Below are 23,975 nucleotides of genomic sequence, written 5' to 3' on the forward strand. Positions count from 1 at the left end.
CTTGTGATGTTTCCTGAGTCTGATCTGTGGCGGCTGAGTGGGAGGGATGGAGCAGGAGCCAGGCCCAGGGAAGGCTGGGATCCTTCCTGTCCCTGGCTGGAGTGGAGACCCTGTCCCCATGGTAACGAATCTGCCCCAAGGAAGGAGCCTGGCCCTGCCCAGCTGGTGGAATTGTCCTGAGTCATCGCTTTGGGCTGAGGCCATGGGAAGAAACCATTGTGTGGCAAGGGAGGAGGCAGCCGGCAGCCGGCAACCTACACCCTACACCAGGGAGACCTGAGAAAGTGGGGCCCAGGGGAGGGTGCACAGTGGCCGCAGCAGGGGCTCCTGGCAGGCTAGAGGCCCGGTGCTAGCCTTCCCTGAAGGGCTGGGTACCATGGCCCTTGTCCTGCCGGCTGGCTGTCACGGTGTGAGGGCTCTGATGCGTTGTGCCAGCCAGCATGCCCCCAGCTGTAGGTCGGAGGCCTTTGGGGAGTCACGAGGGGGTAGTGCTGGGGAGGGACAGACCTGGCCGATGACGAGCAGGGCGGGCCTCGCTCTGGACAGCCCATAGGCGGGCTCACACTAAGTTTCACTTCCTGCCACTGCTGCCAGCAGCAAGAACCTGCCAGACTGCACCCCGAATCATTGCTGCTGTCTGCTACTCGGTAAGTGAGGACCCCTACGGGGATGGGGCAGGGTGGGAAGGCCTCACCCCCTACCCAGGCCCAGACTAGGTGGGCACTAGGGGAGGAGCCAAGCCTTCCCCCAAAACAGAAAGTTGAATGTGCTTCCCCCTAAGGAAGCCACCCACCCTCTCTGGCTTCCTGCCCTGGAAACGGGTCCTGGGGCTCACTGACAGTGCCTGCCTTTGCGGAGAAGGCCAGAGATGTGCTCCTGGGGCACTCACACACCCACTCCCCACCCCTGCTCCTCCCCAGGCTCCGTGGCAGGTACCCAGCATGGGCTCGCAGGCCACAGCTCCAAGGCCGATGCAGACCCTCATCTTCTTGGACCTGGAGGCCACCGGCCTGCCTTCCTCCCAGCCCAAGGTCACGGAGCTGTGCCTGCTGGCTGTCCACAGATGTGCCCTCGAGAGCTCCCCCACCCCGGAGGGGCAGCCTCCCACAGTGCCTACGCCACCCCGGGTGGTGGACAAGCTCTCTCTGTGCGTGGCTCCAGGGAAGGCCTGCAGCCCAGAAGCCAGTAAGATCACAGGCCTGAGCACAGCTGTACTGGCAGCACACGGGCGTCAACGCTTCGATGCCGACCTGGCCAACCTGCTCCAAGCCTTCCTGCAGCGCCAGCCACAGCCCTGGTGCCTCGTGGCCCACAATGGCGACCGCTACGACTTCCCCTTGCTCCAGGCGGAGCTGGCTGTACTAGGGGAGTCACGTGTTCTGGACAGTGCCTTCTGTGTGGATAGCATTGCTGCCCTGAAGGCCCTGGAGCACGCTGACAGCCCCTCGGAGCATGGCCCACGGAAGAGCTACAGCCTGGGCAGTATCTATACACGCCTATATGGGCAGGCCCCACCAGACTCCCACATGGCTGAGAGTGACGTCCTCGCCCTGCTCAGCATCTGTCAGTGGAGGCCACGGGCCCTGCTCCAGTGGGTGGATGCTCATGCCAGGCCTTTCGGCACTGTCAAGCCCATGTACGGGGTCACAGCCTCTGCTGGAACCAACCCAAGACCATCTGCCACCATGGCCACTAAAGCTCTGGCTAGAGCCAGGGACACTAGTCCCAGCCTTGGCAGGGGCAGGAAGCCCAAGGCCCTTCCTCCAATGGAGGGCCCCCGAGCCTCACCCAAGGAGGGACTACTGGCCCCACTGGGCCTGCTGGCCTTCCTAACCTTGGCACTGGCCACACTGTATGGGCTCTCCCTGGCCACACCTGGGCAGTAGGCGCCTAATAAAGACCCCTCTCCGAGCACTGAGTGGCCACTCACCTTTACCCTCCCTGGCAGCCTTAGAGGAGGGGGACAGAGTGGCTGCCACAGTCTTTGTCCCTCACCCCCCCAGCAAGATGGTCAGACGTCTGAGCCCAGGAAAGACAAGGGAAACACGGAAATCCAAGAGCTGGATGAAGACGGTACACGGCCTAATGCCCAGTCCCAGCACCCAAGCTCTGAAGAAAGACGGCGGCAGCCCCAAATGTTTGCATTTATTGTAAACAAAGGTGCAGACCTAGACTCTCAGAAACACATCAACAGGTACAAAGCTAAGATCTGGTGAGATACTCACAGAGGGACAGGGAACACCGAGGTATTCATGTCTGGGCCAGAGCAGCCACCTAGGGCCCCCTTCCACCTTTGGTCCAGACGGCCCCTTGGCCCAGGTGTCCTAGGTGCCAGGACACGCTGTGGACTGGGGTACAGGAGCTGGCTATTCTGTGAAGCTGGTGTCGGGAGAAGCGGGGCCTATCAGAGGTCTGAGGGCCCCTCTCCACTGTGGGCCAATTTCCCTCCAGCACCCAGGGGGTTCAGCCTCACAAAAACTATCACATACCTTTTGAAACTGGAAACAGGCAAAATGTTTGGCTAAAAGGAAAACAAAAACACTGCAGGGAGGACACCTGAGTGTGCAGGCAGACAGAGGCCACCCTGCCTATCTGTGATGGGGGTCATGGCCAGCCAAGGCAGCCAGAACTGTGGGTGGGCGTGGCCCTCCAGGTGGTGCCAGGGAGGATGCGGGGGCCGTGCAGGCAGACCGCGCTCAGGCGGGTGGGCCTCTGGCTCAACTGTTTTCGTCTCAAGAGGCTGCCTGCCCTCTGCTGGGTATGGCACCAGCTCTGAGGACTATGAGATGTCTGCTACAAGGATTAAAACCCAGCTTAGCCAGGCCCCAAGCCTCACCCCCATGCCACGATGGCTCTGGTTCCTTGAGGAATAGCCCACACCCTGGGGACAGGCCATAGCCTTGAGCAGTGGCTAGCCACCCCGCCAAAACCAGAACACACGGGCATGTTGCCCACAAAAAGCCCTACTGTCCTAGCATGACGGGCCCCACCGGCCTGGTCACCCTGGGGTGGTAGAACTCCCACCCCAACCTTTGAATTTTGAGATTTCAAAAGAGCACAATTTCAAGTGAGGAAGAGAATGAAGTAGGGTCCCAGCAACCCTGGCAAGGACTGCTCCCCACCATGTTGGCATCACAAGAAGCCTCGTGTACAAACTGGACACAAACACCACGCACAGGGAGAAAAAAAACGTGCCTACGTACCCATCCCCCCTCTCTCTCTCTCTCGTTCTCTCTCTCCTACGTACCCATTCTCCCTCTCTCTCTCTCTCTCTCTCTCTCTCTCTCTCGCGCGCGCGCGCGCGCGCATGCGCGCGCACACACACACACACACACACACACACACACACACACACACCAAGTGGCAGCCAGAGATGAAAGGACATGCTCAGGGGGCTGCCTTCGGGGGGTCCATGTAGGCCGGGTTGTAAGGAGGCTGGCTGGCAGGGTAGGGCATGGCCGCACCTCCTGAAAACAGAGAGGACATCGGTTGGTTGTGAACGCGGAGGGCTGCAGCATGAGGGAACAGTGGCAGGAGATCTGGGGGGCCAGGCAGGGTCAGCGTTGGCCGCGGTACTCACCAGCCAGTGTCTCGTGGTACGCCGGCGGGCCCAGCGGCTGGGCAGGGTAAGGCGGAGGGTACTGTGTTGGGTAGGGTGCTGCTGGCATCCCTGGCTGCGGGGGCATGGGGTGGTAGCCCTGGTACGTCGGCCCGGGGTAGCTGGGTGGCACACTTGGAGGCTGAGGGTAAGGGGTGTGCACCACCGTGGTGGCCGTGGTGGTGGTGACCACCGCTGCGAAGAGAATCCCAGTCAGGACCGCTGCCAGCCCTCACCCCAGCTTAGCCGCGTCGGGCCCTGGTCAGCACCCACCCCCGCACTTGGGCTCTGCACCCACACCCCCAGGGTCACGGGGGGCAGGGAGGGGGCGGGCGTGCTTACGACGCGGTGGCCGGCGGCACATCTTGTAGAGGTAGCAGCAGGAGCAGGTGAAGCAGATGATGACCGTGACGACAGAGAGCACGAAGATGGTCAGGCCGATGGCTACAGTCGCCCCAAACCTGCCAAAGAGCCGCTCGTGAGCCAGGCCTCTCGCCCCCGCCCGGACCAGCAGGCCACACCCCAGCATTCCCAGGGGCACCCCTCTTGCCAGAGGAGACTCGGGGCAACACAGTGCAACTTCCAGGTGGTGCAGCTTGAATCTCTTTCAGACTGTTTCCTCCGTGTAAAATGGGGTTGTCTCGTGAGTCTGCGGAAAGCACCTCACCCAGGGTCTCCCCGCTTCGAGAGCCTCCCCACCATGCACCCATCTTGTCACCCCACCCACTCAGCAGCCGGTTCTCAGTCCCCGCGGGCGGGACAGAAGAGCCAGGTGGATGATGTGGGGGCGCTGGAGCTAACCTTGCTTTCTGGAAAAGGAGGCCTCCCTGCCTCATGCCAGCCCCTCTGCAAGAACCACGACAGACGGGAGGGGCTTTAGGAAAGGACAGGCCCTGGGCAGGAAGTGCACTCAAACTGACTTTCAAGGGCAGAAAGAGTCCCTTGCTCTCCTCCTCTGTTGCCAGGGACCAACCTCTATTCTAAGAAAAGGCACAGACGTGGGGACTACACCTAGTACGTTGAAATGCAGAGAGGGGCGCCTGGCTGGCCCTGCTGGTAGAGCACACGACTCTGATCTCTGAGTTGTGAGTTCAAAGCCCACCCACGCTGGGCGTGGAGCCTCCTTAATAAACAAACAAACAAACTAAAACCGCGGGGGGCGGGGGGGAATGGAGCTTGGTGAGCTCTGGGGCCTCTGCCTCTACCGAAGGCCCCGCCCCACCCCGCCCTGGGTGGAGGGGCTTCCCCTCACAGCCCAGAGGGCAGCACCACCTCAGAAGGGCCCCTCAGCCCAGGGACAGGCTCAGAATAGACCTTTCACACGGTGGACAACCGCATTCACAGAACAGAAGCCATCGGCCACTCTGCGGCCCCTCACCTGCCCCCACTCACAAGCTCCTCCCAGACCCTCTGCCGCCCCAAGGAACAGACACACACACACACACACACACACACACACACACACAGTATGGCGCCCAAGCTCACCCCATGTTAGCCTCCGCCGTCACTCCCGGGCCTCCAGCAGCCCTGGACTTCCCCTCTTTCCATCGTGGGCCACTCAGTTCCAATCTCCTCCCCTTTCGAGGAAAGGGAAGGCAAGTCTTGGCCCTCCCCTATCCCTGACGTCACCACAGGAAGAGCAACACAGAGCCCTTAAAGACACAGCAAGGCCCAGCTGCGCCAGGGGGGCCCGGAGCCGGGAGGGAAGCCAAGGTGGCCAGGCGGTCCTCCCAGAGTTGCCTCCCCAGCCTCGCCTGCCCTGCGCTGGCCTCTCACCATGGCGGTCCACCCTCCTGCCTAGACGCTGCCGTGGGATCTGAGGTGCCCTCTCTGAGTGCCCAAACCACACTCCTGCTCAGCCCGCCAGCCCTGTTCCAGCTGTCCTCCTTGAGGGGCGCCTTCAGTGATCTAGGTCCACCAGCAGTCCCTGGGGCCCCCCGGAACGACACACGAGTCCCCTCAGCTCCCCCTCTCCCACCAGCGCATGCTCCAAGCCACTAGCCTGCCTCGCCAGGATGATGCAGATGCCCCTTCAAGTGCCCTTGGCCAACCTGCCAGGTTTGATCCTGTCACCCCTGCTCAAAAGCCTACTATGGCTCCCGTAGCTCTTGGGCTCACCAGGAATTTGCTTTCTAATTTACTTGTTAAACTGTGTGTATCTGGGGAACCCGGCTGGCTCCATCGGTGGAGCACACAACGCTTGATCTCGGGGTTGTGAGTTTGAGCCCCACACTGGGTGTGGAGCTTACCTAAAAATTTTAAAAATCTTAAAAAAAAATAAACTGTGTGTATCTATGCGTACTTTTCTGTATATATGTTATAGTTGACGATAAAAGAAAAAAAATCTAGGATTTGTCTCACCAGAGAGTAAAACTTAAAATAAGACAAATTTTAATCTTTAATTAATAAATATTATATAAACTGATGAATCACCGGCCTCCACCTCTGAAACCAATAATACATTATTTGTTAACTGAATTTTTAAAAATAAAATTTAAATTTAAAAAATCTTCAGTTAATAAAGTCTAAATAAAATAAAACTTGTGTGGTCTGGAACTCCCACCTTACCTCATTCTCTGGGCTCTAGCCACATCACCTTCCTTTCAGCTTTTCAAAGCACCATGCTCTATCTGACCTCAGGGCCTTTGCACATGCAGTTCCTCCTGCCTGGTCTGCCCTTCTCTTCTTCCCACCCCCTGTAATTAATTCCTGTTCACCCTTCAGAACTCAGCTCGACATATCACTTCCTCGGGGACATCTTCCCTGACCATCCAGGTAAGTTCAGGCTCCTTGCTAAATGCTCTCACAGAATTAAATTCTTGTCTCCCTCAGCTATAAATAAACACACCCTCTGTGTAAGCATTTGATTAACATGCCTCCAGCCTGTGGATTCACAGAGGCACAGACTGCACCTGCTTTGGGCCATCGCTCTAGCTCCAGCACCCAGCTAGGAGTAAGTGTTTGACAGGTATCTGATGAATGAAAAATTCACTCAGGGACCCCATAGGCAGCACCTAGCGGGACAGTCAGGCATGATGCTCTGAGGAAGGGTAATACATGAGGGGTGGCTGCAGAGTGTGGCGGGGCCTGTGGTACCCGTGGCCACAGTTCTAGTGGCACCACGCCTCTGAGAGGAAGGAATGGGGTTCCCAAGGTTGGTGCTACCTCCCAGATCAGAGTCAAAGGCCAAGTTCAAAACAGCAGAATCAGCCCCAGCAGGGAGTGTGCAGGGCCGAACTGGGTGGTCCCAGAAGGCCAAAGACTCCCAATGTGTGGACTGGGGAAGACACTCTCTGGAGCGGGGACAACATCACTTTCACCATGATGCTGGCGAGGCAGTGGACTGCCATGACGCCATGGGTGTGAGAGCCGCAGGAAGGATACCGGGAGGGCTGGGACAGGTGCACCATGGCCTCACCTCACCTAAGGGACCTGCATGCCTTTCCCCCACACTGTCATAGCAGTCAGGGTCAGCAGCCACCTGTCCGGGGCCTGCAGCCATGCACTCTACCACACAGGTGCTGAAAAACACACCTATCCTGCCTGACCACCCTGTGAGTAGCAAGGAACTGGGAAGGGACAATGAAATTAGGATCCAGAAGAACCATGACAAGGATCAAGGACCCTGTACGCACACGGCGAGCATACAAGCCAAGAGTGGAAATAGACACTGACCGTTCAACAGGGCAGGCTGGGGCTTGCCTGCCCACGCTGGAGAGCAGGCAGCGGAAGCCCTGGGCCAACCGCAGGCCCACAGGTAAGTGGTCACACTCTGGGGAGCAGAGTACTCACGTCGAGGGAAGACACCACTCATCCAGGCTGTGACAGGCAGACGTGACCTCGTCTGGGTCCCTGCACTCTGACCTGGTGCCTCATTCTTGGAGAACCCAAGGAGTCACCCACTGAGGGAGACATGAGGTTTTTTTCCCCCCATTGAGGCTTCCCTGGAGCTCCCAGCCATGACCTGGGCAGCAGGGGCAGGACCCCACCAAGGAGCCAAGACTCCAGTGGATAAACAGTGCCCTTGGCCGAGGGGGCAGCACACAAATGCCCACCTGAGGGCATTCACAGAAGTGTCATTGGTGACCCTGCCCTTCTGCCTGCTTCCCAAGCCCTAAATCTGTGCAAGGCAGGTGCTGTGCGAGACACGGCAGGGGCTCTGGTCAGAAGGCAGGGAGGAGAGATGGGCCAGGGCAGGGTGCAGGTGAGTCGGGCAGCATGGCTGCAGTGACCTGAGCTTCCCAGTGGGCAGGACAGCAGGGGCAGGAGGCAGCAGGCACCCCCACCACGTGCAGGGACGTGCACACCACCCACCAGACCCGTTCCGTGTGCACACCTCAGGGAGGGACAGGTGCTCCTGGGCTCATCCCCGTCCCCTCTCTGCCACCACCAGCCCCGGCAGCCTCTCCTCCTATGCCCCTCGGGGACCTTGTTCTGCAAGGTCTCCTCTGTCCCCTCTCTCAGCTCAAGTTTCCACCAGCACCCAAGAAGCCCTTCTTCACCCTGACTCCTCCTCCAACTCCTGTCTTACTCCTCACTGGTGCGCAGCCAAATCTCTCCCTGAAGCTGTCCACGTTCACTTCACCCTACACGTTTCCGACTCACTCTTCAATCCGCTGCACTGAACGGCTCCTGCCAAGGATGCCATGGCCTCTGCGGTGTGGCATCCACATTTCTCAATACCCCACAGCCCAAGCCTCTTCCTCTTTCCTCCCGCTTCTCTGAACCCTCCCTCTCCGCATCTCCTGAGGCCCTTCCTCAAATGTTGCTGACCCTCAGATTCAGTCCTCAACACATTCCTGCCACCCCACCTGAGCCCTTCACCCCAAGCCCACTCCTGGGCCCACAGTCTCTCACAGGGCTGGACCTCCGGCCCCATCACCAGAGCAGAGACCAGGCCCCCCACTAGCCCCCTGGCCACTCCCCAGCAGGCAGCTGCTGAATGACAGTCTCCATCCTCACCTCCCCCCACCAAGCCCAGTCTCCCTCTGGCCTCCCAACACGTGGGACTGGAAAGCCATGGCTGCCTCCCACTGACTGACTGCCACCCCCTCGCGGCCTGCTCTCTTCATCCTCCGTGAAGCAGCCAGAATGGTCTGCTTCCTAAACACCATTCTGACCAGCACTGCCCAGAACACTCCACTGTCCTCAGGACAAGGCCCACTCCTGCGCTGCCCCAGGCTCACGCTGGCTGGACGGCAGAATGTCCTGTGGGGCCGTCAGAAAGCCCACAGTTCTGGGACTCGGCAAAGGAAGGGCACTCGCACGTGTGGAGGGAGGGGCTGGTCAAGGTGTCGGTCCCCAATTCGCCAAGGGTGCAGGACCAGCCAGCAGACCAGAGTGCAGAGGCCGGGCCTTGGGCACGGACGAGGGACCCCGGGCTGGACTTCTTCCCTCCCCACTCCCAGGAGCCCTGTCCTGATTCCCCTGTGCCCAGTGAGACCCCACACCCACCCAGGCCCACAGGGCAGGATGGCGCAGGCAAGCACCTGGAGCCCCGCACAGGCCCAGAGCCCCAAGTGTCCTCCTCCAAAGGGGCAACCGGGCCTGGGCAGATCTTCTCCTGACAGGGGCTTCTAGGTCCACCAGGCAGAGGCAGGCAGCACGCGGAACAGACCCCACCAGGAAAATACATGAGCGGCTGCACGCTGACTCCACCCACACGAACCGTGCATCACAACACCTCGTCCCGGTGGCAACGAGGCGGAGCAGGAACCCGGCCAAGGGAACTGAGGTTTGGGAGATTGCGTTGCTCCTGGCCCCTTGACAGAAGGGCCCTGACACAGCAACCGTGACTCACAAGCCCCGACACAGGCACTGGGCATATCGGTTGTCCCAGCATCTTTACCACACGACCATTACCTCATCACCGAGCACTTGCACCACCATCACCCTGCCATCATCGTCACCATCACCCATCACCATCACGACCATCATCCCATCCCCATCACCACCACTGCCCCATCACCGTCACCCCATCCCTGTCACCACCATCCCATCACCGTCGTCACCATTGCCCCATCACTGTCGCCATCACCTCATCATTGTCAGCACCATCACCCTGTCACCATCACCATATCACTTTCACCATCGCCTTGTCACTGTCACCAGCACACATCACTGTCACCACCATCACCTCCATCACCATCACCCGCTCCCCATCAGTCACCTGCGCCCACCCCATCACCCAGGTCAATATGGACCCCTTACCCTTGGCCTTTCAACTGTCAACCACAGTCTCCCCATCCTTAGCACAATGATGAGGACACCAACATAAGGATCGAGGGACCTGGTGGTCAGCTAGTCTGGGGCCCCACTACCATGATTCTATGGCAACCCAGTCCCCACAGCCCTCACTCTAGCCCACTGAGCCCCTCGTCACCTCCACCAGGAAGATGCAGCCAGCCTGCAGGTTCTATTTACCCTGACATCGGGTCACTGTCCAAGCTGGAACGAAACCTCAGCGCCGAGCCCAGCTGCTCCAGTGGCTCCGTATCGGTGGACACACTGAAAAGAGGAAACTTCACGATTAACACATCCAAGCCCCACCCAGCACGCCAGGAACAAACACTACCTCAGCACGCACACGAAATGCACAAGGTCCAATCCTGTACAGGCCACAGAGTAGCCCTGCTGGCCTCCCGAGGCGGACTATCACACACACCAGGATCTCAGGCTGCAATGCCGCACACACCTCTCAAGTGCACCCAGAACATTCTCCAGTAGAGACTATAGGTAAGGCCACAAAACGGGGCTCAATAGATTTGAAAAGACTGGTATCATACAAAGTTATCTTCTCCAACCACAGTGCAATGAAGTTAGAAATCGGCAAAGGAAGACTACCATGCCGCGAAGTGAAAAGAGAAATGCTGAACGGAACTCATACCTTGAGAAACTAACATGGTACCAAAAAAGAAAACCAGCAACAAAATTGTGCACTAATAAGAAATTATGAAGTACATTAAGAAATACGTAATGCAGGGTGCCTGGGTGGCTCAGTCGCTAAGCATTTGCCTTCGGCCCAGGTCATGATCCCAGGGTCCTGGGATTGAGCCCCATATCGGGCTCCCCACTTAGTGGGGAGCCTGCTTCTCCCTCTCCCACTCCCCCTGCTTGTGTTCCCTCTCTCACTGTGTCTCTCTCTGTCAAATAAATAAAATCTTTAAAAAGAAAGAAAGAAGAAAGAAAGAAAGAAAGAAAGAAAGAAAGAAAGAAAGACGCAATACAAAAATACAGATTCAAAGGGGCACCCGATGTTTATAGCAGCATTACCAACAATAGCCAAATTACGGAAACAGTCCAAGTGCCCACTGATTGATGAATGGATAAAAATGATGTGTTATATCGGGGAGCCTGGGGGGCTCAGTTGGTGAAGCATCTGCCTTCGGCTCAGGTCATGATCTCAGGGTCCTGGGATCAAGCCCCACGTCAGGCTCCCTGTTCAGCAGGGAGTCTGCTTCTTCTCCCTCTCCCTCCCCCTCCCCCATGCTTGTGCTCACTCTCTCTCTCTTTCTCAAACAAATAAAACTTTAAAAAAATAAAATCTTAAAAAAAAGATGTGGTATGTCTATACAACGGAATATTACTCAGTCATCAACGAAATCTTGCCATTTGCAATGACGTGGCGGAGCTAATGTATTATGCTAAGTGAAATCAGTCAGTCAGAGAAAGACAAATATCCTATGATATCACTCATATGTGGAATTTAGGAAACAAAACAGGGAGGGAAAAGAAAGAGAAGGAGAGGGGGAGGCAAACCATAAGAGACTCTTACTATAGTGAACAAACTGAGGGTTCATGGAGGGAGGAGGGTGGAGGGATGGGCTAAGTGAGTGATGGGCACTGAGGAGGGCACTTGTTACGATGAGCACTGGGTGTTGTATGTAAGTGACGAATCACTAAATTCTACTCCTGAAACCAATATTACACTGTATGTTAGCTAACTAGAATTTAAATAAAAATTTGGAAGAAAAAATAAATAAAATTGTGCCAAGTGGAAAAAAAAAAGAAATTAAGAAATTAGTAACACTGGATAACAAAAATACTACAGGTTAAAATTCATGAAACACAGCTAACACAGTGTTTAGAGGGAAATTTACTACCTTTTTTTTAAAGATTGATTTATTTATTTCAGAAAGAGAGAGAGAGAGAGTGCATAGGCGGGAGGAGGGGCAGGAGAGGGAGAGGAAAAGAATCTTAAGCAGACTCCCCCACAGAGCCCAGAGCCCGACATGGGGCTTGATCTCACAACACTGAGACCATGACCCGAACTGAAATCAAGAGTCAGGTGCTCAACCAAATGAGCCACCCAGCTGCCCCCAAAATTTATTTTTAGAAGTAAGATGTTAGGGCGCCCGGGTGGCTCAGTCAGTTAAGCATTTGCCTTCGGCTCGGGTCGTGATCCCAGGGTGCTGGGATCGAGTCCTGAGTTGGGCTCCCTGCTCAGCAGGGAGTCTGCTTTCTTCCTCTGCCTCTGCCTCTGTCTCTCTCTCTCTCTGTCTCTCATGAATAAATAAATAAAATCTTTAAAACATAAATAAATAAACAAACAAATAAATAAAAGTAAGACGTTAAACTCAAGAAGGTGGGGAAAAAGTAATAGAGCAAATCCCCCAAATAAGGAAGTGATTAGTAAAGGGAAGCACAAAAATAAAAGAGAACGACAGCCACAAAAAACAATACAAAAGATTTAAAAACCCAAAGCTGGTAGGCCCTCTGGCAAGACTCATCAAGGAGAAAAGACACAAAAAGAAAAAAATGCATGATAAAAAAGGGGAAGTAACTACAGGTAGGACAGAGATTTTAAAAGTAGTAACTTCAGGAGCACCTGGGTGGCTCAGTCATTAAGCGTCTGCCTTGGGCTCAGGTCCTGATTTGGGGTCCTGGGATCCAGCCCTCCACTGGGTTCCCTGCTCAGCAGGGAGCCTGCTTCTCCCTCTCCCTCTGCCTGTCACTCCTCCTGCTGGTGCTCTCTCTCTCTTTCTCTGTGTCAAAGAGATGAGTACAATCTTTAAAAAAAAAAAAAGTTTCCCTCTTTAAAAAAAATAATCACTTCAGGAGCACCTGGGTGGCACAGCTGGTTGAGCGTCTTTGACTCTGGGTTTTGGCTCAGTCCCTGATCTCGGGGTCTTGGGATCAAGCCCCACGTAGACCCCACGCTCGCTGCAGAGTCTGCTGGAGATTCTCTCTCCCTTTCCCTCTGCCCCTTCCCACCACCCTCTCTCTCTCTTTCTCTCTCTCACTCTAAAATAGATAAATAAATCTTTTAAAAAAATAAAATAAACGTAATAACTTCATTGGCTAGTATCAAAAACAAACAATATAACACGTACTGGGGAGCAGGTGGAGAAAGGGGAGCCCTCGTGCACTGTCAGTAGGAATGCAAACTGGTGCAGCCACTGTGGAAAACAGTATGGAGGTTCCCCAACAATTTAAAAATAGGACTACCATATAATCCATAAATAAGCAATTCCACTTCTGGGTATTTATCTAAAGAAAACGAAAACACCTATTTGAAAAGATACGTGCACCCTTATGTTCACGGGGAGTTATTTACACGAGGTGTTGCTCGGTAGATTAGTGGATAATGAAGACGTCACACACACGCACACACAAACACACAGGAATACGACTCAGCCACAAAAAGAAGAATGAAATCTTGCCCTTTTTGACAACGTGGATAGACCTAAAGGGTATCATGCCACCTGAAGTAAGACAGAGAAAGACAAATACCGTGTAATTTCACTTACACGTGAAATCTAGCAAACAACAAACCAAAACAGAAAGAGCCTCATCAATACAGGAAACACCAGCGGTTACCAGAGGGAGGACAAGCTGGGGGCGGTGGGGGGCGGGGGTGTGAAAGAGGTGAAGGGGATTAAGAAACACAAACTTGCAGTCACAAAATAAATAAGCCACAAGGGTGTAATGTACAGCACGGGGAACGTAGTCAGTAACATTGTAATAACTTCGGATGGACAGACGGTGACTACACTTACCATGGGGATCATTTTGTAACATATAAAAATACTGAATCACCGTGACGGACACCTGAAACTAACAGAATACTGTATGTCAACTATACTTCGATTAAAAAAAAATAACAACAATAACCTTTGGATTCTGATTTGAGCAAACCACTCATGAAAAGGCACTTTGGGACAAGTGGAGGCAACTAAAGACAGAATGGCATTGAAAAGTATTAATGAATTACTGTTAATTGTACCAAACGTGTTACTGAAATAGCGGTTATATTTCTTGACAAAGGACTCATTTGTACAGATGAAAACTAACATTCAAGGGGCGCCTGGGTGGCTCAGTCGTTAAGCCTCTGCCTTTGGCTCAGGGCGTGATCCCGGCTTTCTGGGATCAAGCCCCACATCGGGCTCCTCTGCTGGGAGCCTGCTTGTTCCTCCTCCCACTCCCCCTGCTTGTGTTCCCTCTCTTGCTGGCTGTCTCTCTGTCAAATAAATAAATAAAATCTTAAAAAAAAAAAACCCTAACATTTAAGGAGACATTTTTTAAAAGATAGATTTATTTATTTATTTGAGAGAGAGCGAGCAGGGGGAGGGGCAGAGGGAGAGAGAATCTCAAGCAGACTCCCCACTGAGCGCAGAGCCCAATTAGGGCTTGATCCCAGGACCCTGAGATCATGATCTGAGCCAAAATCCAGAGTTGGACGCTCAACCAACTGAGCCATCCAGGTGCCCTTGGGAGAAATTTTTATGATGTTTTAATTTTTAATTTGTTTTAAAATAATCAGAAAAAAAGTTGTGGGAAGGGTGCGGAGTAAGAGTGTCAGAGTGCTGGTAACTACGGAAGCAGGTGACGGGCAGGTAGACTTATTATATTCTTCTTTCTGCTTTTGTATATATTGAAAATTTCCAAAATTAAATGTAAAACAAAATAAAATCAAAAAGCATTAGGAACAACTACATCCTAAATAAGACGGAAAAGTGAAGCTAAAGAGAAAATATTTTTTAAAAAACCAGTGTGCAGGGACATCTGGCTGGCTCAGTTGGAAAAGCATGCAACTCTTGATCTCGGGTCACGGGGTCGAGCTCTACATCAGGTGTAGAGATTACTTAAATAAAACTTAAAAAAAAAAAAAAAAGATCAGTGTGTAGGCTTTGGTGAGCAATAACAGAGCAAAGGATACCAAGCGGGTGTGGGGGAGGCTGGAAAGAAAGATCCATGGAAGTAAGCCTGGCATCTGAGGCCCTGTTCTCTGAAAGTCTCAGGTGATAGCAATTAGACCCAGAGCCCACCAGGTGGGGAGGCCCTGATGATTCCCACTCGCTTGGGATGATACCTCAAAAGCTGCACCCCGAGAAGAAGGGAGGAAGTAAGTAGATGGCTTAGCTTCTGATCCTCTCAGTCTCTGCAATTAAGCCAAGATGGTTTTGTTTTGTTTTAAAATTTTTATTTACTTATTTATTTGACAGAGAGAGACAGCGAGAGAGGGAACACAAGCAGGGGGAGTGGGAGAGGGAAAAGCAGGCTTCCCGCTGAGTAGGGAGCCTAACGTGGGGCTCGATCTCAGGACTCCAGGATCATGACCCGAGCCAAAGGCAGATGCTTAATGACTGAGCCACCCAGGCACCCCAAGATGTTTTGTTTTAAGATTTTATGTATTTGTCAGAGAGAGAGAGATAGAGACAGAGAGAGAGCACAAGCAGGGGGAGTGGTTGGCAGAGGGAGTGGGAGAGGGAAAAGCAGGCTTCCGCTAAGCAAGGAGTCTGACGTGGGACTCGATCCCAGGACCCTGGGATCGTGACCTGAGCCACAGGCAGACACTGAACTGACCGAGCCACCGAGGTGTCCCAGGCCAAGATGGTCTAAGAGTGCTGTGTCCCTGGCAAAAGCAACACAAATCCTCCCTGGAAGAAGTCCTGGGCTCCAATTTCTACAATCAGTTTTGTAAATGTAACGTCAGGCACATCATCAAAAATTTTCAGAAATAGGGGCGCCTGGGTGGCACAGCGGTTAAGCGTCTGCCTTCGGCTCAGGGCGTGATCCCGAGTTATAGGATCGAGCCCCACATCAGGCTCCTCCGCTAGGAGCCTGCTTCTTCCTCTCCCACTCCCCCTGCTTGTGTTCCCTCTCTCGCTGGCTGTCTCTATCTCTGTCGAATAAATAAAATCTTAAAAAAAAATTTTTTTTCAGAAACACTAGGATGTGAAGACAACATGAATACAAAACAACAGAGTCAACTGACCCCAGAAATACCCACAGGGCTTCAAATATTGAAGCCACTAACATTAAACACCACCACATACACAGTTCAAGGAGATGAAAGAAAAAAATCAAGCAGTTCAGGAGAACATGAAATAGAAAAGAAGAAACAAAAATTCTAGAAAAAAATAATACTACAAATTCGTAATTTATTAGACACAGCTGAAGATTCATAAACTGGAGGATCGGTCCAATACGTGTAGACTGAAGCTCAGAGACACAAAAAGACAGTTCATGTAGACAGAAGATGGTGGGTGAAATACGAAATACAAGAGGTTTACAAGAGGTCTTACATATGTATAATTAGGGTCCTAAAAGGAAAAGAGTGAGAAAATGGAGAAGAAATCTTTAAAGAGATAACGGCTGCCGATTTTTCAAAACTGAAGAAAAAATAACAATTCAAGAAGTACTGTGAACTCCAAGCAGCATAAAGCCACACCTGGGGACATCACAGCAAAACTGCTAAAGACTGAATACAAAGAAAAATCTTAAAAGTAGTCAGAGGGGGCGCCTCAGTGGCTCAGTCGGTTGAGCATCTGACTCTTGATTTCAGTTTAGGTCATGATCTCGGGGTCGTGGAATCGAGCCCCACATCAGGCTCCCCGCTCAGTGAGGAGTCTGCTTGAGATTCTCTGCCCCTCCCCCGGCTTGCACGTGCACATGTGCGCACACACGCTCTCTCTCTCAAATAAATACATAAATAAATAAAATCTTAAAAAAATAAAAAGTTAAAAAAAGTAGTCAGAAAAAACCATGTTGCTTGCAAAGGAGCAATAATTAAACTGTCAACTGGCTTCTCAACAGAAACGACAGAAATCAGGAGACAATGGAATGGAATGGGACGCCTGGCTGGCTCTGTCAGAAAAGCATCTCAAGGTCATTAATTTGAGCCCCACATTGGGTGTCGAGATCACTAAAAAAAAAAAAAAAAAAAAAAAAAAAAAAAAAAAAGATTAAAAAAGAAAAGACAATGGAATGAAAGCTTTAAAGTGCTGAAAGAAGTTGACAGCTGCCAACCTAGAAATCTATAACCAGGAAAAATATCATTTAAGAAGGAAGGTGAAATAAAGACATTTTCAGAGAAACAAAAATGGAAAAATTTGACACCAGCATACCTGCACGAGAAGCAGAAGGAACACGATCTCAGTTGAGGCTTAAAGGTGTAGGAAGCAATAAAAAGCAGCAGAGAAGATAAAGGTATGGATAAATGTAAATAAATATTCACTATCAAAAACAATTAAAATACTTACTGTCTTTGAGGTTTACAATATTACAAGAGATAAAGTGGGACATTCCACATGATAAAATGAACATTTCATCGGAAAGTCAAACCAATCCTCAATAGGTATGCACCTAATAACAAAGCATCAGAAGTCATGAAGCAAATATTGACAGAACTAAAAGAAGAATAAACACATCTGTGGTCTCTCAGTAATTGATAAAACAAGCAGACAAAACCAATAAGGACGGAAAAGATCTAAACACTATTATCAACTTGACCTGACACTTCTAAAGCACTACACCCAACAACTGCAGAATATACCATATTTCAAGTTCATAGGAAACATGTACCAATATAGTATATGCTGGGTCATAAAACGAATCTCAACAAATTCTGAAACACTTAAATCTTAAAAGAATACAACACAATGAGGTATTACTACACATTCACCAAAATTACTAAATTTAAAATCTTCTAGGAAATGGAAATGATCTAGATCTTGACTGAGGTATTCTATGTGAGAAGTATACATTTCTATTTTTTTAAAGATATTATTTACTTATTTGACACAGAGAGAGAGAGAGCACAAGCAGGGGGAGCGGCAGGCAGAGGGAGGGGGAGAAGTAGGCTCCCCACATAGCAAGGAGCCCGAAGTGGGGCTGGATCCCAAGACCCTGGGATCATGACCTGTGCTGAAGGCAGACGCTTAACTGACTGAGCCGCCCAGGCGCCTGGGAAGTATACATTTATCAAACTGAAATATTAAGACCTGTGCATTTTACTATATATAATTATACCTCAATTTTTAAAAAATGATTTACAATGCCAAGTTTTAAGAGGAGGCACGGCAAACTGGACTCTCGTACATGGCTGGTAAGAGTGTAAATGGTACAACAATGCTAGAAACCTGCAAGCATCTGCCAAAGCTGAACACGTGCACCCAATGACTCATTAATTATACGCCTAGATTTACCCAAAAGAAATATGTTCCATTGAAATTTTTATTTATTTAAGTAATCTCTATCCCCAACATGCGGCTTGAACTCATGACCCTGAGATCAAGAGTCGCATGCTCCTCTGACTAAGCCAGCCAGGAGCCCCAGAAATATTTCTTTTAAAAGGCATCAAGAACTGCCCGGCTAGCTCAGTCGGTACAGCATGAGACTCTTAAAAGGCACCAAGGAGGGGTGCCTGGGTGGCTCAGTCAGTCAAGTGCCTCACCCTTGATTTCGGCTCAGGTCATGATCTTGGGGTCCTGAGATCAAGCCCTGAGTCAGGGTCTGCAATCGGCAGGGAGTCTGCTTGAGATTCTCTCTTCACCCCTCCCTCTGCCCCTCGCCCTCATTCATGCTCTCTCTCTCTCTCAAATAAATAAACAAATCTTTAAAAGGCACCAAGGATTTGTAAAAAAGAGTTCTTAGTATCACTATCAGATTAGCAGAAACCTTCCTTCATCCAATAAAAGGTATCTTAAAAAAAAAAAAACTACAGCAAATATTATTGTTTATCATGAAATGATGAAAGCCTTCCCCTGAGACAAGAATGCTACCTATCATCACTTCCCATCAACACTGTACTAGAAATCCTAGCCAGTGCAATAAAGCAAGAAAAATTAATTAAAAGTATAAGAATTGGAATGGAAGGGGCGCCTGGGTGGCACAGCGGTTAAGCGTCTGCCTTCGGCTCAGGGCGTGATCCCGGCGTTCTGGGATCGAGCCCCACATCAGGCTCTTCCGCTATGAGCCTGCTTCTTCCTCTCCCGCTCCCCCTGCTTGTGTTCCCTCTCTCGCTGGCTGTCTCTATCTCTGTCAAATAAATAAATAAAATCTTAAAAAAAAAAAAAAAAAGAATTGGAATGGAAGAAATAAAACATTAATTACACATGATGTGACTATTTTTGTAGAAAATTCTTAAGAAGTTTCAATTAAAATCACTCAAATTAATACATAAATTTAATAAAGTCTCCGGATACAAGGTCAATTTATAAAAATGTATTACCTTTATATCAATAAATAACAAGAATTTTAAGCTATACAATTTACAATACCATCAAGAAGATTAATTACCTAGGAAAAATACAGATGCAGGGAAACTATTTGACAAAATTCAAGATCCCTTTATGACTCAAGTCCAAGCAAACTAGAAATAGAAGGAAACTGCCTCAATCTGATAAAGGACACCAATGAAAAAGCTACAGCTAGCATCCTACCTAATCCTATATGTTTTCTCCCTAAAATTGAGACCCAGACAGGGAGATCTGCTCTCACCACTTCTATTCAACATTGCACTGGAAGTCCCAGCCTGTGCAAAGAGGCAACGAAAAGGAATGTAGGAATACAAAAGGTAAAAAAAGTAAACAGTAGAAGAAAAAAAAATGGAGTAAGAACAAACCAAAACAATATGGTAAATGAAAAAGAAAGAAATAGAGAATAAAAAGCACAAAATAAGATGGCAAATATAATCCAAGAACACCAATAATTACATTAAATTTAAATGAAATGCTCCTGTATTAAAAAAAAATTACTGAAATGGATTTTTCTAAAAAGACACCTGTAAAAATGTAAGGACACCAAAAGGTGTTCACTTCCAGTGAAAGGGTGGAAAAGGATCCATCAGGAATCCTTAGGTATGGCTGGCAGCTATGTGGCCTGGTGCTGGCATTCCCAAGAATACCTTGGAAGTCCTTAGTAACGACATACATCTCACTGACCTGGCAATCTGCTCCCATGTATACTTCCAAGTAATTCTCATAAAAAGAGGAAGGAAGTATAAGAAGATGCCCACAGCAGTTATCTATGATAGCAAGCTTAGGACTCACAACACACAGAGTGACACCACAGGGGTGGGCACAGACCAGCTGTACATAACGCAGTACGGATGGGTCTTACAACACGTGCTGAACACAAAAAGTAAGGGAGTTCATTGTATCCACAAAACAATATAGACTTTTCAAAACACAAAGTAGCTCAGTCGGTAGACCGTGCAACTCTTGATCTTGGGGTTGTGAGTTTGAGCCCTATGTTGGGTGTGGAGTGTTAAAAAAAAACTTTAACTTAAAAATCAATCAAACACACAAACAATGAAAAGGACATACAGACCGGTTGCTTATGGGGTGAGAGAGAAATGGAAAGGTCACGTGAGATTAAATATATAAGACGGTATGGGCTGGTCTTGTCCAGACCAGAGATGATCACCTGCCATGAGCTGAGACATGGGACCACCTCTACCCTCTCTATACCTATGATCAAACACAAGAGAAACACAGATGCGGCAAAGGGAGACCTTGCTTCCAGCCCATGAAACGGTCTAAACTAGATGGAATGCAAATCCACTGGCCACACCAAGAGGACACAGCATGGTGCAGAGTGCGATGTGCCCTCCGGGGCCCACAAGATATACCTACACAAATCACATACAACCCCCTGCAAGGTGCACGCGTATACTACAGGGTACACTCACACCACGGTGTGCACTTTGCTGGTCCAGGTAGACACCCAGGGGTGAGCCACAGGGCCAGCCGAGGCCACCAGCCCTGAGAAACCTGTTCAGCCCGAGACTGAGTGAGCCGAGCGAGCTGGAGCCCTTAAGCGTTGGGGAGAGAGGGGCAAGGGACTAACTGAGCAAGCTCTGGGGAGTTCAGCCCAGAACAGGGGCTCCCCACCTTCACCCCCATCCCCGGTCCAGTGCTATACCATCTTGAGGGGGCTGAGAAGCCAGAGGGGCAGGGCTATTTCTCTTTCATGCACACTCCTGCTGGGGGCACACTCGGGCCTCCCACCGTGCGACCACCGTGCACCCACCTGGCCCGAGGCATGGTACAGCTTTCCTCATTCCACACAAATTTCTTCCGCTCATCAGAGCAGCAGTATTGGTTGTAACAGTTGCCACAGCAGAAATCAGGACAGGACTCAGGGAAGAGGTTGCGTCCACGGGAAGCCACACATACCTCACTGTGGGCTAAAGCGGAGAAACACACTTGTTAATCAGTGGCCCAGGGCCAGGCCTCACGCCAGATCTCAGCCACGTCCCGGCCAGCGTAGCCCCTTCCCCGGCACCACCAGCACGTACGAGCAACTGGGCTGTCTCTGAGCCACCCTAGTCTTTCGCCACCTCTAGCCACAGCCCCCATCAGCCTTGCCCTCTCCCCTGTCCCACAGCAAAGTCACCTGACAGGGCTCCCTCTCTCCCCCACCAGCCACTTGCCTTCTGATGGAAGACTGACCTTCCTAAGCGGGAGTTTGGCGGGGCCACTTCCTGCTCGCAGACCATCTCCACTGCCTCAGGATCAAGTCCGGGGACCACAAAGTACGGTCTGGACGCCAACTTTGCAGCTCTAGCCATACTCGGCCCATATTCTCGCCTGTTTCCCATTCCCCGTCTACAAATCTACTCCTCTTTCAAGGCCTTACTCCAGGCCCCGTCCTCTAGAAGCTGCCCGAGCCCAGCAGCCACGGAGCTGAAGAGTAACGCGCCCAACCAGCCGCTGGGCCCAGGCACTGGACCAACCAGTTCTCAGTCCTTACTCCCTCTCCTTACCACTCAGCCACAGCAGCCTCAGCCTCTGCTAGACACTGGACCACAGGGGCCTGGTGCTCACAGACCACGCCCTCACGGCGCTCACTGTTCGCCAGGGTCACACCCACCATAGAAGTGTCCGTGAAGCGCTGAGCCCCAGGCTGGGCCTGCAGCAGGTGCCTAGAAAATGTTTACGTAACTAGTGGCCAGGGCTCTGAGGCAGTGGCACCACTTCATGCCCCAGAATCATTACAAGGCTCTCGGCTAGAGTAGGGATCCGAGGGCCTTCCCACAGGCTGGGGTAAGGACAGAGCTTCACCACCCCAAGTCATGTTGAGAGGACCTGGCTGACAAGGCTGGAAATGACCCAGGGCTTTGGGAGACCACAAGGCTTGCGAACTTCCAGGAAGATGCTGCAGCCAAACGTTCCCATGCGTCCTTAGGCTACATTAGCAGAGATCTAGTGCTCACCAACAGGAGGGGGCGGTCCCAGATTGTGCCTGGACAGACCCTGAATGGAACATCCAGTCCAGTAAGGCCCAGATGACCACAGTAGCCTGGGGACAGGTCTGAGGATAAACCCCGAAGTGTGGCTATGTCGCCTGGAAACAGTCCTGGCCCAGCACCTGGACTCTGGGGACCCAGCCTGGCCAGAGCCCCAGGGCAGCGTGCCGTCTAGAGACCCAGTCTGGTCAGTGTATCACATGCAGAGCGAGGCCCAAAGACAGAGGCACTGAGGCACCTCCTTGAGAAGAGATAACTAGGAAGGGCACGGGGGATGGGGGAGGGGTGCTCTGTTCTTGGCGGGTTCAGGCAGAACCCTGCTCTGGGCAAAGCTGCAGGGGCAGACGACCTGAGCACTCCCAGGCTCCCCCCAGCCAGCCGTCCGTCTGACAGTAGGTATGGTCAGCATGGCCCATGCTACTGGGTAACTCAGGTGACCAGTCTCCAGCGGGTCCTTTCAGCCTTTACCGCCAAGCCCAGCCTCTAAGCTGGGGCTGAAGACACACATCACTGACACTGTTTGGGCCAAGAGCCCACGACACAGATGCTCTTCTGAGCCCCAAACACGCTGGACGAGGCTTGCCAGATCTCACTGAGCCAGGGACCAGGGCTCCACCTTCTCCCTTTCCGACCCCAGGTCCCCAGATTCATCTCAGCCCCCCAGGAAATAAAGCCCGATCATCCCCTGATTGGCTTCCTCTGGCTGGGCAAGGGGCTGTTCCAATTCCTACCCCGAAATGGCCCCCAGAATGGCCTCCGCCGTCTGTGAATCATCAGTCTACCATCAACACACACAGTGGTGTTTCCTCCAAGCTGGGAGGCCAGCCCCAGCCGTCTCCAGGAACACAGGGGCCATGGGAGCAGCGGGTGGGGGAGTCCAGCCAGTAAAGAGAGAAGAAGGGAAGGCCTCTGATAGAGGGGCCAGGACTCCCTCCTGCCACCACCCTAGGCTAAGGCCAGGCAGGGACTCCCACCCCAGCCCCTTGGAACATCTGAGGGAGCACAGACCCCACCACTACCACCATCATCCAGGGCACAATGGTGGCAACTTCCTAGGGTCTCTTCAGACCCACAGGGGTGCTGACTGAGGTCAGGTCATTCCCGGGGGGTTGACTGACTGCCTCGGGGTTACTGGGGGTGGGGACACTGTGGGGATGGTGCTGCCTGGGCTCACTCCGGGGACGCACGAACGTGGCTGCCCTCCTCCCAGACACACCGTCTCTGCCCGGGACCAACTGCCCCCACCCCCAAGGCTCACCACCTGGAGGCGGCGGGAGCAGCAGCAGCAACAGCAGGATCCGTGGTGCGGGGACCCGCGCAGCCATGGCTGGGCGGCGGGCGGACAGAAGGACAGACGGACAGAAGCAGCGGGGGTTGAGGTGCCGCCGCAGCCTCAGCGACCCGTGCGGCCACCGCTTCCTCGCCCCGCCCTTGGCGGCCTGTTCCGGGAACCCCGCCCGGAGGAGGGAGCGGAGGGGAGGAGAGCGAGGCCCGGGAGGGGGAGCGGACGCCCCTCCCAGCCTCCGGGCCAGGCGCACGTCCAGGGGCCACGCGGGAACTCCAGCGCCTTCTGGACGCGGGCGGCGCCTGGCGACCCCCGACGTTGCCTTCTGCGCATCGGATACTTTCCGCTCCTCCCCTCCCCCCGCGTCCCAGTTCCCAGTCCTTGGCCCGGAGGGGGCCTCCTGGGGAATCTGCGTCCTAACACTTGGAGGCGGGACACCAGCCCTCCTCGCGGCAGGGGGGCCCTCTTGTGCCGGGCGGATCCTCACTCCGGACCCATCCGGAGCCGGGGACCAGGGGAGGTGGTGGGAACAGTGCCCAGAGCAGACCTGGGCACACAGTAGGCACTCAATAAATGCCAGTCCCTTCTACAAGCCTAATCCGGAATCTCGGAGGAGG

General features: G+C 52.4%; 2 protein-coding genes across 6 annotated transcripts; one reads left to right on the forward strand and one right to left on the reverse strand.

Moving 5' to 3' along the window:
- The first annotated feature begins 81 nt into the window (after positions 1–81).
- On the forward strand, positions 82–1,911 carry TREX1 (three prime repair exonuclease 1). Its single transcript, XM_026500764.4, has 2 exons — positions 82–647; positions 921–1,911. The coding sequence occupies exon 2, from the start codon at positions 942–944 to the stop codon at positions 1,884–1,886; it is 945 nt and encodes a 314-aa protein (XP_026356549.1). The 5' UTR covers positions 82–647; positions 921–941; the 3' UTR covers positions 1,887–1,911.
- Positions 1,912–2,130: 219 nt separating this feature from the next.
- Positions 2,131–23,774, reverse strand: SHISA5 (shisa family member 5). 5 transcript variants are annotated; one of them, XM_026500766.4, is made up of 6 exons: positions 23,335–23,774; positions 20,855–21,011; positions 10,022–10,105; positions 3,941–4,059; positions 3,581–3,793; positions 2,131–3,467 (listed from the first exon to the last, which is right to left on the reverse strand). In XM_026500766.4, exons 1-6 carry the CDS (start codon positions 23,396–23,398, stop codon positions 3,388–3,390), a joined length of 717 nt encoding a protein of 238 aa, XP_026356551.1. In that variant the 5' UTR covers positions 23,399–23,774; the 3' UTR covers positions 2,131–3,387. The 5 variants fall into 5 exon arrangements, with proteins under 5 accessions (XP_026356551.1, XP_026356550.1, XP_057168046.1 ...); XM_026500765.4 differs by having other exon boundaries at positions 23,332–23,713; XM_057312063.1 differs by lacking the exon at positions 10,022–10,105 and having other exon boundaries at positions 23,332–23,656.
- Between the last annotated feature and the right edge of the window lie 201 nt (positions 23,775–23,975).

This window comes from Ursus arctos, unplaced genomic scaffold (assembly GCF_023065955.2).
Source record: "Ursus arctos isolate Adak ecotype North America unplaced genomic scaffold, UrsArc2.0 scaffold_14, whole genome shotgun sequence".
Lineage (NCBI taxonomy): Eukaryota > Metazoa > Chordata > Mammalia > Carnivora > Ursidae > Ursus > Ursus arctos.